General features: G+C 41.1%; 3 protein-coding genes across 3 annotated transcripts; 2 read left to right on the forward strand and 1 right to left on the reverse strand.

The window, feature by feature from the left end:
- Window positions 1-5,813: 5,813 nt before the first annotated feature.
- On the forward strand, window positions 5,814-8,656 carry LOC129742090 (uncharacterized protein K02A2.6-like). Its single transcript, XM_055733934.1, has 2 exons — window positions 5,814-6,151; window positions 6,247-8,656. The coding sequence occupies exons 1-2, from the start codon at window positions 5,814-5,816 to the stop codon at window positions 8,654-8,656; spliced, it is 2,748 nt and encodes a 915-aa protein (XP_055589909.1).
- An 81-nt stretch (window positions 8,657-8,737) lies between these two features.
- Window positions 8,738-9,817, forward strand: LOC129742091 (uncharacterized protein K02A2.6-like). The gene has a single exon (XM_055733935.1). The coding sequence runs from the start codon at window positions 8,801-8,803 to the stop codon at window positions 9,815-9,817; it is 1,017 nt and encodes a 338-aa protein (XP_055589910.1). The 5' UTR covers window positions 8,738-8,800.
- Window positions 9,818-14,091: 4,274 nt separating this feature from the next.
- On the reverse strand, window positions 14,092-15,549 carry LOC129742092 (uncharacterized protein K02A2.6-like). Its single transcript, XM_055733936.1, has one exon. It carries the CDS (start codon window positions 15,547-15,549, stop codon window positions 14,092-14,094), a length of 1,458 nt encoding a protein of 485 aa, XP_055589911.1.
- Window positions 15,550-18,802: the final 3,253 nt, after the last annotated feature.

Raw genomic sequence — 18,802 nt, forward strand, 5'->3', positions numbered from 1 at the left:
TAAATCATGTTGAAGCTTACAAATTTTAGACTGATTCTGGTTTTTTAACCCTCATACGCCTTAGAGTGTCATTTTGACACTATTGCAAGATGGAAGGCTTGTAACTTTTTTCAGAAGCTTCAAAATACAAAAATTTCTTTGGGGACCCCCAAATAATTCAAAAGTTCTTTAATATTGTATCTTTACTTTTTTTATGGACGAACCCTGGAAGCCTGGACAAAAAAACTTCCTTTTCCGACTTAGAATGTCAATTTGACACTCCAAAAGTAAAATCTATCTAAGTCGTTTGAATTATTGTGAATTTCATATAAAACTTATATCAATAGAAACCTTGTAATGTCAGTAAAATATATTTTGAACATTATATATAGCTAAAGCTTCTATTTTTCCCGTTATTCAAAAAGAAAAAAAAAATCCGAAAAAACATGCCTCAGGAAAACTGCTGTAGTTCATATATTACACGTCCAAAAAAATATTTGTCTTATGCATATGAAAGCTGAAGTTAATGTCTACATCATGAAGCCAAAAAATATATTTTTTAATTTTTTAATGAAATAGTCGCAAAAAGTTCAAAAAAGTGGTTTGAAAAACCTACTTTTCATTCGATTGCTTGTAAATACTGTTTGAGCGATGATAGAGTTTTTGAAAAAAATATGACTACAAAATTTATTAAAATTCTAACATTTTGCTTTCTTTAGGTTTTCCATGCAACAAAAATTGAATTTACTGGAGTTTTTCAAAGTTCACTACTTTGCGCGATTTTTTCACTAATTGAAATTTCATCTGTTTTTGTGGTCCACCGTCAGGTTGTACCCGGATTTTCAGTGCTTTTACTTTGTTTGGACCAATCAAAAGTATATTCATTGGAAAGCAAATTTAATCTACATTCTAGTGAGGTGCAAAAATTTACGCTATGAGATTTCACAAAAAATTGAAAACTATGAACGTAAAATCATTCCTAAATTTCTAGAACCACAAGCAGCGCGTCCAGCAAAACGTGTTTGTTTGCTCTCCGAGTAGGTACGGTGGGTGGTGATTTGGGCAGAGAGCAAAGCCGAGAGCCAAAATAATGACGGTTTGACCAAAAATAATACTTGTAGAATGTATTTTAAGACAATCGAATCGTAAAACTCAAAACTTATGCAATTTTTGCCTAAACCCAGAAGTTACTTAACAAAAAAAATATTTTCATCAAAACTGGTCGACAGATTTTAAATCGTATCTTAGGCTACCAGAAAACCTTTCATGATTTTTTTCTATAAACTTTCTCAACAAATTCTGTTTTGAAGGCATAAATAAAAAAAATTTACAACATAGTTTTTTTTTATTAACTTACCAAATAAAGTGAATAGATCCGGGCATAATCCGGGCATATTTAATGAAATCCAGCAAGTTTGGAGTTAAATAATCGGGCAATCTGGCAACCTTAATCTAACCATCTTTGAGAACAAAGTTCCTTGAGTGCAAGTTTTAATTCAGATTAATATTATCATTTACAAAACTGTTATTAAAAAAAATCTCTAAACATTCCATTTCTACAATCCACAAACTTACCGAATCAAAATAGCTCTGAAATAAAAACTTCATAAATATTTTTTTATCTCACCACTGATCGATGAAATCGATAGTTCATTTTGAAAATCCAGTGAGTTAGGTTATTACATTACTAAAATATCCTAGAAATTTAGAGAACAACCGAATTCCCTCTAAAATTTTAAAAATATCATAATTCAAATTTAAAGTGGTTTTTAAACTTTCATAATCATAAAGGTGAAATTTTTCACATGTTTTTTTTATATTTAGATCACGACTGAATAATGCAATGAGTGGCTCCATAGACAGTATACAATAGACTGAGTCGATATGGAGTCATTTTTTAATTTCTCAAACCCTGGGGTCTCAAAAGCTACGTTTGGGTTCAAAACTTATCCATGGATATTTACAGAGTTTTTAAGTTGGGGAGAGTGGGGTATCATGGACCCCTTTTTTTCTTTACTTCATAACTTTTTTATAATGAAAGAAAAAAAAAGAAAAAAAATAATGGAAAGGTTTTCTACATTTTTAAGGTATCATTAGGCATTTTTGTATATTTTTTTAAATACGTGAATTTCCCGAGTTCTAACTGTTTTAAAAAAAGAGTTTTTTTTATTTGACAAACTGTGGGAAAACGTGGGCCAACAAATCCAAATTGACAAGATAACGTTCATAGGTTATGAGTTGACCCAAAACTGAAATTTTATAATTCATTTTAGCTGAGCAGCTTGCTTGAAATTTAAAGCAAAAAATGGACAAAATATTTTTCTCGACGCTTTATTTGGCATAAGAAAACTTTGCAGATAAAAAATAACGAATTTTAAGTTCATAATGTGTATAATAGACTGCCCCAAATTTGTATGGGAAATTTAAAACCTGTAAAATGTTCTACGCTGCAGGCTTAAATTGATCCTGGGTCTAGTACAAGATCTCATGCCAAATTTGGGACAGATCGGACCACGTGAAGGGGTCACTCAACGAGCCTGAAGTTTGTATGGGATTTTGAGACATTTTGTTCGAGAGGAACATGAAGAACCAGTTTTTCGTCAATAACTTTTGTCTCCTTCGGCCGATTTCTTTCAAAAACTGGGATTATTATGACCTAAATTATGAAAAATATTTCATCCGAAGGTTGCATTTCAATTAAACTTAAGATAAAAAAGTTAATAAGCTTCAAAAATTGGTTAACTTTTTTAAGGGTGATATTCATCACTGTTTTAATGAGACGACTAAATTCGACCAGAACACTCAATGTGAAATGCATGCCGTTTCGTTAAATAATGACCGATTTTAACCATTGTTGTTGCGCTCGATTGCAATTTTTAATGTTTTTTAAAAAATTTGAGTTTGGATGATATTCACTTGATAGTTCGGAAAGAAGTAAGGGCGGAAAAATGCTTGACAATTTCGCTTGACGTGTTTCATACACTAGACTGCCCCAAATGACCCGACATTTGAAAAAGTTATGCGCTGCAGGCTTAAATTGATCCTAGGCCTAGTGCAAAGTCTCATGCCAAATTTGGGCCAAATCGGATCACGGGAAGGGGTTGCTCAACGAGCCTCAAGTTTGTATGGGATTTTGGGACATTTTCTTCGAGAGGATCACTAATATCCAGTTTATTATCTATAACTTTGGTCCCATTCGTCCGATTTTTTTTTTAAATGGGTTTTCTCCAAGCCTAAACTATGACAAATATTTCATCCGAAGACGGCCTTTCGATTCAAGTTAAGACACAAAAGTTATTAATCCTTTAACCCTCATCCGCATTAGATTTCATTACCCTAATCAGCACTTGTGGTGTCAATTTGACACCACAAGCTCAAATCGTTATAACTTTTGGCGTGTTAGACCGATTTAAACAAAACTTACATCAAAAGAAACCTTGTAATGTCAGTGAAATATGTTTAGAACATTATATATAGCTAAAGTTACAAGTTTTCTCGTTATTCAGCATGAAAGAAAAAAAATCCGAAAAAACATGCCTCACGAAAACTGCTGTAGTTCATATGTTACACGTCCAAAAAAATATTTGCCTTATGCATATGAAAGCTGAAGTTAATGCCTACATCATGAAGACAAGAAATATTTTTTTAAATTTTTTTTAATGAAATGGTCACAAAAAATTCAAAAAAGTGGTCTAAAAAACCTACTTTTCATTCGATTGCTAGTAAATACTGTTTGAGCGATGGTAGAGTTTTGAAAAAAATATGACTACAAAATGTATTAAAATTCCAACATTTTGCTGTCTTTAGATTTTTAATGCAACAAAAATTGAATTTACTGGAATTTTTCAAAGTTCACTACTTTGCGCGATTTTTTTACAAATTGAAATTTCATCTGTTTTTGTGGTCCACCGTCATGTTGTACCCGGATTATCAGTGCTTTTACTTTGTTTGGACCAACCAAGAGTATATTCATTTGAAAGCACATTTAATCTTCATTCTAGTGAGGTGCTGCAATTCACGCTGTGAGATTTCACAAAAATATGAAAATTGTAAACATAAAATCATTCCTGAATTTCTAGAACTACAAGCACCTCGTTCAGCAAAACGTGTTTGTTTGCTCTCCGAGTAGGTACGGTGGGTGGTGATTCGGGCAGAGAGCGAAGCCGACAGACGAAATAATGATGCGTGTCGTGACTAGCAAACGAGAACTACTGTCAATAGAAAATTTCCAACCGAGAAACGTACGACACGCATCATTATTTCGTCTGTCGGCTTCGCTCTCTGCCCAAATCTCCACCCACCGTACCTACTCGGAGAGCAAACAAACACGTTTTGCTGGACGAGGTGCTTGTGGTTCTAGAAATTCAGGAATGATTTTATGTTTATAATTTTCATATTTTTGTGAAATCTCACAGCGTAAATTGCAGCACCTCACTAGAATGAAGATTAAATGTGCTTTCCAATGAATATACTCTTGGTTGGTCCAAACAAAGTAAAAGCACTGATAATCCGGGTACAACCTGACGGTGGACCACAAAAACAGATGAAATTTCAATTTGTAAAAAAATCGCGCAAAGTAGTGAACTTTGAAAAATTCCAGTAAATTCAATTTTTGTTGCATTAAAAATCTAAAGACAGCAAAATGTTGGAATTTTAATACATTTTGTAGTCATATTTTTTTTCAAAACTCTACCATCGCTCAAACAGTATTTACTAGCAATCGAATGAAAAGTAGGTTTTTTAGACCACTTTTTTGAACTTTTTGTGACCATTTCATTAAAAAAAATTTAAAAAAATATTTCTTGTCTTCATGATGTAGGCATTAACTTCAGCTTTCATATGCATAAGGCAAATATTTTTTTGGACGTGTAACATATGAACTACAACAGTTTTCGTGAGGCATGTTTTTTCAGATTTTTTTTCTTTCATGCTGAATAACGAGAAAACTTGTAACTTTAGCTGTACATAATGTTCTAAACATATTTTACTGACATTACAAGGTTTCTATTGATATAAGTTTTATATGAAGTTCATAATAATTCAAACGACTTAAATAGATTTTACTTTTGTGGTGTCAAAATGACACCAAAAGTCGGAAAAGGGAGTTTTTTTGTCCAGGCTTCCAGGGTTCGTCCATAAAAAAGTAAAGATGCAATATTGAAGAACTTTTGAATTCATTTAGGGTCCCCGAAGAAATTTTTGTATTTTGAAGCTTCTGAAAAAAGTTACAAGCCTTCAAACTTGCAATGGTGTCAAAATGACACCCTAATGCGGATGAGGGTTAATTAAAGTAACAAATTTGCAACAATTAATGTATGAAAAAAGTGAAAAATCGTATTAATATATTAATTTTTTTTCTTTAAGTACTCATCATTTCCAAAGGTTTAAACGGATTTTTAAGGAAAAATAAAAAATCATTGAATGAAGGGTTAAGCTTCAAAAAATAGTTATCTTTTTTAAGGATGATATTCATCACTATTAATAAGTGTTGGGAGGAGGCCCACCCTACGACACCATCATCAACCATCATCATCAGTGGGGCTCATCGACTGACGGACTGTCAGAAGCCTGATGCTCCCACACGGAAGTGATAAAAAGAAGATAAGCCATAGAATAGTTCTCTTTTATATTTGTCCGCCAAAGTCTTAACATGCTATTTTTATATCCACGTAAAGTTAAATAAAGTTTTAAAGTATTGTTGTGTACGACGCGGCCTTTTTAATTACGTATCACAACAAAGTGGCGACGAGGTTCGTAGTAACCCTTTCGCGAATTGCCAAAAAACTCGCCGGGAAACCGTTTTTGGACAGATAGTGGTTTGGAGGTTAGGTATCATGCCCGACCCGTTCCAGCATCAGCCAAACACCGGGGAACAGACGAGTTCCAGTCTGTTGCTCCAGATCCTGTCTCAACAGCAGCAGCTTATGGCAAAACTGTCCGACCAGGTATCAGCGACGCATCGAGCAATTTCGGAGTTGAACAGAGACGAAATAGCTCTTGACTCGCTCTCTAGCAACATCACGGAATTCACCTATGACCCGGAACACGGTAACACCTTCGACGCCTGGTTTTCAAGGTACGAGGACCTTTTCGACAAGGACGCCGGAAAGTTGGACGATTCAGCGAAGGTCAGACTACTCATGCGAAAATTGAACCCGGCCGCACATGATCGGTTCACGAGCTTCATCTTACCGCAGCTTTCGAGGGATCTGAAATCGAAAAGCTCACATCCATCTTCGGTTCTCCCGTATCCACATTCCATCACAGGTACCAATGCCTGCAGACCATCAAGGAAGACGGCGAAGACTTTGTTTCCTACTCCTGCAAGGTAAACAAAGCATGCGTGGATGCGAAGATCAGGGAGATGACCGACGAACAATTTAAGTGTTTGATCTTTGTCAGCGGATTGAAGTCGCATAGAGATTCCGACATCCGTATGCGCTTGATAAACAAGATCACTGACACCGTGGATATTACCCTGCAAAAAGTGGTTGAAGAGTGCAAAAGTTTAGAAAACCTTAAACAGGACAACAGTTTGGTTGAAAAACAACATTCAGCAACATCAGTGAACGCAGTTCAACAGCATAGTTTTTCCAAACCAAACTATAAACAACCCTCATCCAAGTCTGCAAACAACCACCCGAAAACCCCCTGCTGGTCATGCGGGGGAATGCATTTCAACCGAGATTGCCCGTACCGAGAGCATCAGTGCCGTGATTACCGGAAGAAAGGGCACAAAGAGGGGTATTGTACCTGCTTCCTCAAGAAGACCCCCGGGAAGAAGAAGTTTCAACCGAAAAACAAAACATGTAAAGTTGTTTCGGTGAAAAGTGTGAACCAGCGGAGAAAGTATGCGGAAGTTCTGATCAACAACTGTCCAGTCCGGTTGCAGATAGATTCGGCGTCCGATATTACTATTATTTCGGACACAAACTGGCGGCAACTCGGACAACCGCTGGGACAAGCACCGTGCGACGCGAGAACAGCTTCCGGAGAACCACTCGATCTCGCTCTGGAGTTCTGGGCCGAGGCACAAATCGGCGGCGTGACAAAATCAGGTTTGTGTCGTGTTGCTTCTGCTAATCTTAATCTGAATATTTTAGGCTCAGATTGGTTAGACCTTTTCGGCTTGTGGGACGTACCAATAAGTGCTTACTGCAACCAAGTAAACACGACATCACAATCATCAAAGCATTTTTGGCAAACGAAATTCCCAAAGGTTTTCACCGAGAGTATGGGCCTGTGTACCAAGGTTAAGGCTCAACTAACGCTAAAGGGCAACCCGAAACCAGTATTCCGCCCTAAGCGTCCGGTATCGTACAGCATGCAGGCTGCAGTCGAAGACGAACTTCATCGGCTCGAAAGTCTGGGCATCCTCCAAGCAGTCGACCATTCGGACTGGGCGGCACCAATAGTGGCAGTGCGGAAACCGACAGGCAAAATCCGTATATGTGCTGACTTCTCGACGGGTTTGAACGCCGTTCTCGAACCCAATCAGTACCCGTTGCCGCGCCCGGAAGACATCTTCGCTAAAATGTCCGGATGCAAGTTCTTCAGCCACATCGATTTGTCAGACGCGTATCTGCAGGTCGAGGTGGACCAGCGGGACCAACAACTGCTCACCATCAATACCCATCTCGGATTGTTCCGGTATACCCGGCTGAGTCCCGGAGTTAAATCGGCTCCCGGTGCGTTCCAGAAAATAATCGACACCATAATTGCCAACTTGGAACTTTGCTGCGGTTATCTCGACGATCTGATTGTAGGTGGACGAACCGTGGAGGAGCAGAACCGCAACGTGGACCGTATTTTGGGCAAGCTGGAGGAATTTGGATTCACTGTGCGCATCGAAAAGTGTAATTTCAATATGCGCCAAGTGAAGTATCTCGGACAGATCTTAGACGGAGATGGTATCCGTCCCGACCCGGACAAAACTGCAGCGATTGCTTCTATGCCCGCTCCCCACGATGTACTCACTCTTCGTTCTTACCTTGGGGCCGTAAACTACTACGCCAAGTATGTCCCCGAAATGCGCAAGTTACGGTACCCAATGGATCAACTGTTGAAAGCCGGAACGCCGTGGGAATGGTCCCATGAATGTCAACAAGCTTTTAACCGGTTCCGAGAAATTCTCCAATCCCCGCTGGCCCTCATGCACTACAATCCAGACCTGGAAATAATCGTGTCGGCGGATGCATCGCAGTACGGTATAGGAGCCCAAATCGCACACAAATTGCCAGATGGTCATGTTAAGGCAATTTGTCACGCTTGTCGCAGTCTCACCCCAGCAGAATCCAACTATAGCCAAATCGAAAAAGAAGGCCTTGCCTTAGTTTTCGCCGTTACCCGTTTCCACCGGATGATCTTCGGAAGACGGTTCACCTTGGAAACCGACCACAAACCACTTCTGTCCATCTTCGGTTCCAAACAAGGCATTCCTACGTACACGGCGAATCGGCTGCAACGGTGGGCACTAACCTTACTCTTGCATGATTTCAGCATCACGTACATCAATACAGATAGCTTCGGGTATGCCGATATTCTCTCCAGGCTGATTAACAAGCACACTCGGCCAAATGAGGATTACGTGATTGCATCCATCGAGTTGGAAGATTCTATGAATGAAATCGTCAAGCAATCTCTAGAATTTCTTCCAATCACATTCAAGGTAGTGTAGCGAGAAACACGATGCGACGAAACTTTGCAGGAGGTTTACAAGTTTGTGCAGCAAGGTTGGCCATCGAATACATCTGACATTTGCTCTAAATTACAACCATTTGTACAACGTCGAGCAAGTCTTTCCAGCGTGGGGCAATGTCTTATGTACGGAGAGCGTCTAGTGATTCCAACCAAGCTGCAACCTAAAGTGCTTCAGCTGCTACACAAGGGGCACCCTGGCATCGAGCGAATGAGGTCAGTCGCCAGAAACTATGTTTATTGGCCAGGGATCGACGATCAAATAGCACAACGAGTCAAGGCTTGCATCGAGTGCTCTAAAGCAGCAAAAACCAACATCAAAACGAATCTGCAAAGTTGGCCAGCACCTGAGCGACCGTGGCAGCGCATTCATGCTGACTTTGCTGGCCCCGTCGATGGAAATTTTTTCTTGATCGTGGTAGATTCGTACAGCAAGTGGCCCGAGGTTATCCCGACGAAACGAATCTCTACCGCAGCGACACTCAACATGTTTCGAGAAATCTTCGCCCGGCATGGTATGCCGGAAACACTAGTGACCGACAACGGAACCCAGTTTACTAGTGAATGCTTCGAACGCTACTGTGAGTCCAACGGCATTTTGCATCTGCGCACTCCACCATACCACCCACAGTCGAATGGGCTCGCCGAACGGTTTGTCGATATATTCAAGCGAGGAATGAAGAAAATAACAACGGGGGGAGAGGCCCTTCGTGAAGCTATCGACACCTTTCTCCTGTGTTACCGCTCTACCCCGTGTCGTAGCGCACCTGCTGGTAAATCGCCTGCAGAGCTGTTGGTAGGCAGGAAGCTGCGTACCGCACTGGACTTGTTAAAACCTTCTGCACCACCAACACAGTCCAACCATTCTGCACAGGAGGCTCAATTTAATCGGAAGCATGGTACGAAGTCGATCAACTACGATGCCGGGGATTTGGTCTGGGCAAAACAACATCGAAACAATGCCTGGACATGGGAAGCTGGCCGAGTCATCGAGCGTGTTGGCCATGTCTTATACAACGTCTGGCTGACAGATGGCCAGCACCTAGTGCGCTCACACTGCAACCAACTTCGTAAGCGAAACTCTCCAGACCAGCCCGACCAACAACAATCTTCGGATTGTTGTTGGGTTCCTGCGGAATGAATCGAGCTGAAACCGAATCCACAACACCTGCGCCGGAAAAAGGTTTATTTCCGGGAATCATCCAGCCAACCGGAAATGGATCACTGTCAGCTGTTCAGCCACCAGGTGTACGTCGTCGTCGTTCTACAATTCCCCAAAACGCTACTACTCAGCAAGAACAAGTGCAGCCTCGCCTCTCTTCTCGTGTAAAGGCTGCCACACAATACCGCGTCGGACGTCGCGTCGAGTCAGCTGTCAACGCCGTCGTTGAGTACTAAAACGCTGACGCGACGCACTCTACAATTTTCGCACCACAATACAGCGTCTACTGACAGGGCTGACAGAGAAATTTTGAGGCAAATCTCGGCATACTCCAACACAAAATGTTTCATTGAATTTATTTTTATTTTTGAAAAACGGGAACATAAAAATCAAGCTCATATTTATAATTAATCCTTTATTATTTCATCATTATGTCAAATGTATTTGAATGTTTAAAATAAATGTCAATGACGTTATTCAACAAATTTGTATAATCGAGAAGACAAAATGACAATAATATGATTTTCGAATCCATTTGTGTCAAACATTGACGAAAAACATTAAAAAGGAATAGTTCAAACCTTTTTGACGCGCTAACATTTTGAATTATTTCAAAACCAAAACGTCGACGCTGGAGAACGCTACCGTTTAGAACAAGTTTAGCGTTTTAGTACAATGACTTCACTGACGCGACGCACCATTGTGGTGACTTTAACGGAAAATGGCATCCCCAAAATCAACTGTCAACGCGACGCGACGACGGACGCGGTATTGTGCGGCCGCCTTAAGAAGAGCACCCGTGAGGTATGCACCTTACCAGTTTTATTGAAGGGGGAGATGTTGGGAGGAGGCCCACCCTACGACACCATCATCAACCATCATCATCAGTGGGGCTCATCGACTGACGGACTGTCAGAAGCCTGATGCTCCCACACGGAAGTGATAATAAGAAGATAAGCCATAGAATAGTTCTCTTTTATATTTGTCCGCCAAAGTCTTAACACGCTATTTTTATATCCACGTAAAGTTAAATAAAGTTTTAAAGTATTGTTGTGTACGACGCGGCCTTTTTAATTACGTATCACAACAATAAGAGACACTGCTTAGAACATTTTGACGCAGCATTAACAGTGATGAATATCACCCTAAAAAAAGTTGCCCCATTTTAGAAGTTTAATAACTTTTTATCTTAACTCGAATCGTAATGTAGTCTTCGGATGAAATATTTTCCATAGTTTAGGCTTTAAGAAAACCCGCTTTTAAAATAAATCGGCCGAAAAGGACAAAAGTTATTTATGAAAAACTGGATTTTCATGTTTCTCCCGAACAAAATGTCTCAAAATCCCATACAAACTTTAGCCTCGTTGAGCGACCCCTTCCCGTGATCCGATCTGGCCCAAATTTGGCACGAGACCTTTTACTATACCTTGGACCAATTTAAGCCTGCAGCGCATAACATTTCATAAGCTTGAAATTTCTCATACAAATTTGGGGCAGGCTACTGCCCAAATAGTGTATACACACAAAACTTTCGAGGCCGGAAATTAGCAAAAAATTGCTCAAATTTGACCAGCTAGAAACTTAGCAATCAATTAAGCAAATTTTTCGAACTAAAATTTTAGCAAACGAGAGAAAAATTTAGCCGCCGCAACTTTTTCTCACTATTTAGCAAAAACCGGTGGAAAAAAAGCCTCGGATCTGAAATTTCAAAATTTATTGTTTTTTCTCTGCAAATTCCGAGGAAATGTTTGATCAATAAATAGAATATACGAATAACTTCACTTTAAATTTATTTTGCACATTTTTTCGGAACTTCATTTACCACTTTGCACCTTCTGGCAAGCGAAATGCCAAGGGTCGACCCTCATCAATGAATGCACCTGAGTTGTGCCGGATGCAGCGCGTTGACTTGCCAGTAGTGGTCCCTCTTTATTTCGAACTGTTGCAAAAAAAAAATCGTCGTGTTTGCCGGCAGTTGCAACCTGGTAGGAAAAACTAACAATTTGGAATTTAAAAATCGGAAAATCTGTTCACTCCAAGTTCGGCCCTTACCTGCAGCATCTGGCGTCGATTTGGCCACCGTTTCGTCGTTGAATCAGCCACCAAACGAACCGCAAGTATCGAATTACCGGAACCGCACTGGATCACTTTGGTTCGTTGTTTTCCCCCAAATGGCAGCGGCTGCTGTCTCTACACAAAGCGGCTAGAAAACCTTCATTTTACTAGAATCAAGCAAAATGAACTTTCTTTTTGCTAGAATCAAGTAAATTTAGCTTTTTGCTAACTTAACAGTAAAAAAATATTTTTGCTAACGGAAAGTAACAGCAAATTTTTGCTAAGTGGAGCCCCGAAAGTTTTGTGTGTACACTGTAAATTTTCGCCTCAATTTCCAGCAAAAACAATTGCTGGAAACGTTCAGCAATCCAAATTTTTGCTGGAAACCAGAAATCGGTTTTCTAATTGCTGGATTTTTCAGCAATCGGTTGTGTGCTTGTCATTTTTGCTGAAAAATCAGTAATCGGTTATCAAATTGCTGGACTTTCCAGCAATTGATTTAGTTTGCTGGAAAATCAGCAATCGAGTTGTCACATTGGAGTCTGTTTGTTTTTGTACGCTGAAGCAAGGTGAGACTTTATTTTACGAATTTTGATTGGATTAATTTAATTATTTTTATTTTCCTCTATATTCTAGCAACCAGACACAAGTCAAGGGTGAGTTTTATTTGGACAGATTTCATACTTATACAGATTACTACAGATTCATACAGATACTTATCAGAACTCTTTTCTCAGGTAGCGAATGATCAACACTCTGGCACAAAGCTGCCACTCCAGAGCCGGTGATGGAAAATTTAAAAAAAAAGTTCTTGAAAATAAACAAAACATATTTAAAAATGGAAGACACTTATTCTTTTTCATCGCTCATTATATGCACAGCCAGTATTCAATTTTAAATTTAAAATTGCAATATAAATTTGGTACTAAATACAGCCGGTTGTTTTGAAAGAAATAGCTGGTTTCCAGCAACCCGCATAAATGAGGATTGTATCCAAAAGATTTCTTAAATAGTCAATCGACGATTTGATAAAGCGTTAAAAAACGGTTAGTAAACGATTATTTAAACCGTGAGATAAATTGGCTGAAGCAATTCCAGCAATTTGAATTGCTGGAAACCAGCATTAACGTTTGTGTTTTTTCCAGCAATTTAAATTGCTGGAAATTTTGCTGCACATCACAGCAATTTTTTTTTTGCTGGAAACCAGCAAAATTTTGCTGGTTTTTGTCCCGCTGACTTTCCAGCAAAATTTCCAGCAATTTCAATTGCTGGAAAAAACAGCAAACGTTAATGCTGGTTTCCAGCAATTCAAATTGCTGGAAAATCAGCAATCCAGATTGCTGGAAACCAGCTATTTCTTTCAACACAACCGGCAGTATTTAGTATGAAATTTATATTTCAATTCAAAATTAAAGTTTAATATTGGCTGTGCATAAAATAAGCAATAAAAACAATTATTTTCCCCCATTTTCAATAAGGGATTAATTTATTTTCCAAAAAAAACTTCTTTTTTTCACAACTTTCTAACACCGGCTCTGGGGTGGCCGCTTTGTGCCAAAATGTTGATCATCCGCCACCTGTAAAAAAATAGTTTTGATTAGTATCTTCTATGGAATATCTACCTGTACAATTATTGTATTCACAAAAGAGAGTTTGTTGAATATGACTTTATTCTTCTAATGGTGATTACAGAATGAATTGAAATCTTTTCAGTCGAAACCTAACAAACCTGATTGCTATGATTTGACCTAATTCGAATATTGGATTGCTATGATTGCACGTGGTAACATTTCCTCCCTTCTAATCTTAGAATAGATTTGATTGAAATCTAGAAGGGATTCTTCGTGTTCGTTGAGGCCGACCGATGGATACAGGAATGAAAGCCTCTGAAGATGAACCACAATCAGCAACAGCGTCATGGAAATCTTCATCTCGTGGTAGGCTAGAAGGAACAGGGCTGTTGATACCTACAGGAACGTCATTCTCTGGATCATGGATCGGTTGAGTTCCCACTTCAACGGGAACTTTGGCCATCGGTAGTGAATTCTGGACTGATTGAACCTTGTTTGGTAACCGCACAGGATCTTGAAGGGGTTCCAATCCAAACATGTCTACCAGTATAGTGAGTGGACTAGCTGATTCGGGGCTTTCTTCAATCGTGGTTTTGCAAGGCTTGAGATGGTTAACATGAAACCGGATCAGCTTCCCCCGTTGTTTGAGTGATGTTTCGCATACACCTTATCTCCGGGCTTGAACTGTTCTGCACTGAGGTGGCATTGAATCTGGTTGCAAATCGATGATAGCGGATGAGACCAAAGATTGAACAGCTCCATCCAGTCGAGTCCGATTAAGTTGAGATTCGGTTGGCTTGTCACGTAACAGGTCGCAAATTTGGTGATGTTTCCCAGGGTAACGTGACACTGAAGTTTACCGGAAATGTGTAGTGTTTTTCCGGATGCTGATTTTGCTTGATGATCAGTTGATTGAAGCTTTGGAGATCCCAGTTTGTTCCAGACACGTCTTGAAATGACAGTGATGTCAGATGCAGTATCGAATTGCAACCTAACAACTTTGCCATTGATGGTAACGTTGGTGAACTTACGTCGGGATTCGGCAACATGGCTGATTGTGAAAATACTGTTGATGGTTGCCTTCTTCTTCATTTGCTTCTTCTTGTTGGGGTTTGCTGCCGTGTAGCAAAGACAATACCCTTCTTTATGACCGACTTTGCCACAGGATTCGCAGGTGTGGGTGGTGTAGGAACAATCACGAACGTAATGAATTCCGCCACATTGCCAACACGGGGTCCTTGGAATGTTTGAAGCTTTGCTGATGTTCGGCTGATCTTGAGTGGATTGTTTCGACTGATGTCTTTGTTGCTTGACTGCGCACACAAATGTTGATGTCGATGATTTTTGTTCCACCAGGGCCGTGTCATGCTTCAGGTTCTGCAAGCGCTGGCATTCGATGATTAAGGATTCGAGCTTGCAGTCTCCCGCGTCGGTTTCCAACTTTGATAGTAGCCGGGTTCGGATGTCTGAATCACTTGAAGAGCGTAAACCGCAAATAAAGATGAGGGATTTGAACTGATCAGGAGAAATGGCATTCAATTCGAAGTCTTCGCATCGCTTGTTAACGGTTCCAGCATAGGTTACGAAATCTTCGTCAACCTGTTTGGTGAGCTGGAAGCATTGATACCGTTTGCTGAACAATGAAACACGTGTACCAAAGAGTTGCTTCAACTTTTGAACGGTTTCGTGGAATTGAAAATCACGTGGATGATTCGGAAGCAGGAAATTCAGGTACCTGTCGTGGACACCTACGTGTAAACTTCGCAATAAAAGTCGCACCTTTGCCGCATCCTCGAGCTTTGCACCATCCTGGAGAAACAGGTCTTCATACTTTTGAAACCAGCGATCGAAAGTGTGTCCGTTCTCTGGATCATAGTGGAATTCCTTGATGTTGGATGCAAGGGATTCTAGAACCAGCTCCGGATTGTTCGTTGCCCGATTGGGTGCTTCTTGGTTGTTGAAACTTTCCATTAGGGCCATCATCCGTCGGTTTTGGTCAGAAAGTTGCTTGTTCTGCTCCAGAATGGTTAGGAAAATTTCCTCCATGCGCCTGCCAGAAGATTCTCCTTCGTTGGACTTGAACATCTTGAGGTGTGGGTTTGAAACTCTCGTCGCCAAATATTGTATTCACAAAAGAGAGTTTGTTGAATATGACTTTATTCTTCTAATGGTGATTACAGAATGAATTGAAATCTTTTCAGTCGAAACCTAACAAACCTGATTGCTATGATTTGACCTAATTCGTGATAGATTCCGAGGTGGACAGGTTCGCAGCGGAATCGGCGATGGCCGTACAGAAAGTGACTTGATGGAAACTGGTTTTATCCCGGGGAAATAAAACGCACGCGACTGGTGTAAATACGTTTAATCGGGAGAAAAGCTAACTTAGAACTAAACCGTCCGTTGGCGTACGACAGTGTAGCCAAAACGAGACGAACACGCTTGTAATATTTCAGCGACAAGGGGTGCACAGTAGCAAATATTCTAACACTCCTCCTCTACTTGTGCCCCTTGGCTACTCTCAAGACCGATCAGCTCCGTAACCTTCCTCGCACGTTCCTGCTACTGCCCCATACACTGCTTCTCTGGACGAGATGCTGACGCAAGATTTACGTCGGCTCGCCCACCAGCAGCAGCTCCTCCGACAAAGCAAACCACATCTGCTGTGGTTATCCTGCGAGAACCTGGGTCACTGGCCCATTCAGCATCGACGAACTCCTCGATATTCCGGTCCTTGACACCATCGAGTTTCCGGTCCTATGGCAAATCAGCGGAGCTACCACTCCGTCGGAATTCATCCCGCAACGCTGCTTATCGCCTCGAGCCACGAGACGCGCCTTATACCTTGCAGTCTCACCAGACTCGATCATCCGAGCGTTACGTTCCGGACACTTCTTTGCTTCGGCAAACGACACTGGTTCCACTACCATTTGAGCGACCAAACCAGAGACCTCCGTGCCGAACCCATCGGACTCCTCCTTCACGCACAAAGGATTTTCTGCCGACATTCCAGGGGTAAACTGCTCCTCCTCACTTTGAGCTCCTCCCACATTTTCAAGCTGATAGCTTTTCTTCGGAACACTCACTTTTCCCGCTCTGTAAGCAAACTCTAGCTTACGGCGTCCATTCTTCCGGTGCCACTGGTGTTGAGAGGATTTATTTTGCTGCTTCATCTCACACTTCCCAACAGTCTCCACCATCTTCAGGTGGTACAAATCACCTGACCGTATGCCCTTCACCACCACTTTCCCTGATTGCTCACGAATGTCACATTCGTCCTTTCTGAAAACCACTTCAAATTTCTTTGCTGTCAACTTTGGCACAGACAACAAACTGGTATTCAATGAAGGCACATATAAAACGTCCGTCAGCGTAATTGTCACTGTTTCACCGCAGCCATCAACACCAGTCACCACAACCGTACCACATCCGGCCGACTTCACTACTGAGCCATCCGCGAGAACAACATCCCGAGCACACTTTTCTTTGAGCGACGTAAATGCACCTTTCTCGTTCCACATATGGCTGCTGGCCCCACTGTCGATCACACAACACTTTGGCGGTTTCTTCCCAGCCATAAATAAAACAGCATTTCGCTCTATTGCTCGCTTGGCTCTCTGCGGCTCACTTTTTCTTTTGTTGCCCTCCAAATCTGGGCAATCGCGCTTGTAATGGCCCTTTTTCCGGCACTGGAAACATCGCACTTCCGATTTTCCCCCAAAAGCTCTCCGCGAACCCGATTCGCTCTTCAGCACTCTCGCTTCCCCGGATGAATCACCCGAACGTTCCTTTCGGCGCTCCCATTCATCCAAGAGTTTGGATTTCACCAACTGTATTGTCAAATCGTCGTCCGGTCGTCCCTCCAGCGCTGTCACTAAGCCACCATACGATTCGGGCAAACTTTGCAAAATCATCGCGATTTTCAGCGAATCTTCCATTTCCTGCCCCGCACTTTGCAACCGATCAAACAGCTCTTCGATTCCACAAAGGTGCGATTCCAAATCGCCACCTTCCCGCATATTCAAGTTGCACAACTTTTTCAGCACTGACACTCTGGAAGTCACGGTGCACTTTTCGTGATACCTCCGCAAACACTCCCAAAAATCACGAGCCGACTGGGATGCTTTTACCAAACCGTACTGATTCTCTTCAATGCAGAGCCCCATTGTCGCTCGAGCCTTTTTGTCATCCGCTGACCACTTTGCCGTCACCGGTTCCGGCTTCCGCTCCTCCACCACATAAAATAATCCTTCCCTGGTCAGGAGCATTTCCATCCGGAACTTCCAGGATGACCAGTTCTGATTATCCAGCTTCACGAATTTGCAGATTGCTTCCATTTTTGCTGCCACGGAAAAATCCAACCGCACACCGCAAGCAAAAAACGCACTAGAGCAAATTTCTTCTCCCGCACCGAAATTTCAAATTTCGCAAAATGGCGGACCACCGCAACACACGCAATTCACTTTTCGCGACTGTTCCGATCAGCACAAATCACTTCCGGAAAACCTCCACTGGGCCCATAACCTGATAGATTCCGAGGTGGACAGGTTCGCAGCGGAATCGGCGATGGCCGTACAGAAAGTGACTTGATGGAAACTGGTTTTATCCCGGGGAAATAAAACGCACGCGACTGGTGTAAATACGTTTAATCGGGAGAAAAGCTAACTTAGAACTAAACCGTCCGTTGGCGTACGACAGTGTAGCCAAAACGAGACGAACACGCTTGTAATATTTCAGCGACAAGGGGTGCACAGTAGCAAATATTCTAACAATTCGAATATTGGATTGCTATGATTGCACGTGGTAACAACAATGAAAACTTACCCTTGACTTGATGCCTGGTTGCTAGAATATAGAGGAAAATAAAATAATTATATTAATTTAACCTAAATTCGTAAAATAGAATCTCACCTTACTTCAGCGTACGAAACAAAAACAAACTCGATTGCTGATTTTCCAGCAAACTAGATCAATTGCTGGAAAGTCCAGCAATATGAAAACCGATTGCTGATTTTTCAGCAAAAATGACAAGCACATAACCGAATGCTGAAAAACCCAGCAATTCGAAAACCGATTGCTGGTTTCCAGCAAAAATTCGGATTGCTGAACGTTTCCAGCAATTTTTTTTGCTGGAAATCGAGTCAAAAATTTACAGTGCAGTCAGTGGGACAAAAACCAGCAAAATTTTGCTGGTTTCCAGCAAAAAAAAATTTGCTGTGTAGTTTTTTTTGTTGATAATTTTGACCGAATCGGAAATACTAAACCAATCTGACCAATGTTTCCAATAACGGTTGTGTAAATTTCTGGAAAGGAGACTGGACAAATATGTAGGTATGGA

Source organism: Uranotaenia lowii, chromosome 2 (assembly GCF_029784155.1).
Source record: "Uranotaenia lowii strain MFRU-FL chromosome 2, ASM2978415v1, whole genome shotgun sequence".
NCBI lineage: Eukaryota > Metazoa > Arthropoda > Insecta > Diptera > Culicidae > Uranotaenia > Uranotaenia lowii.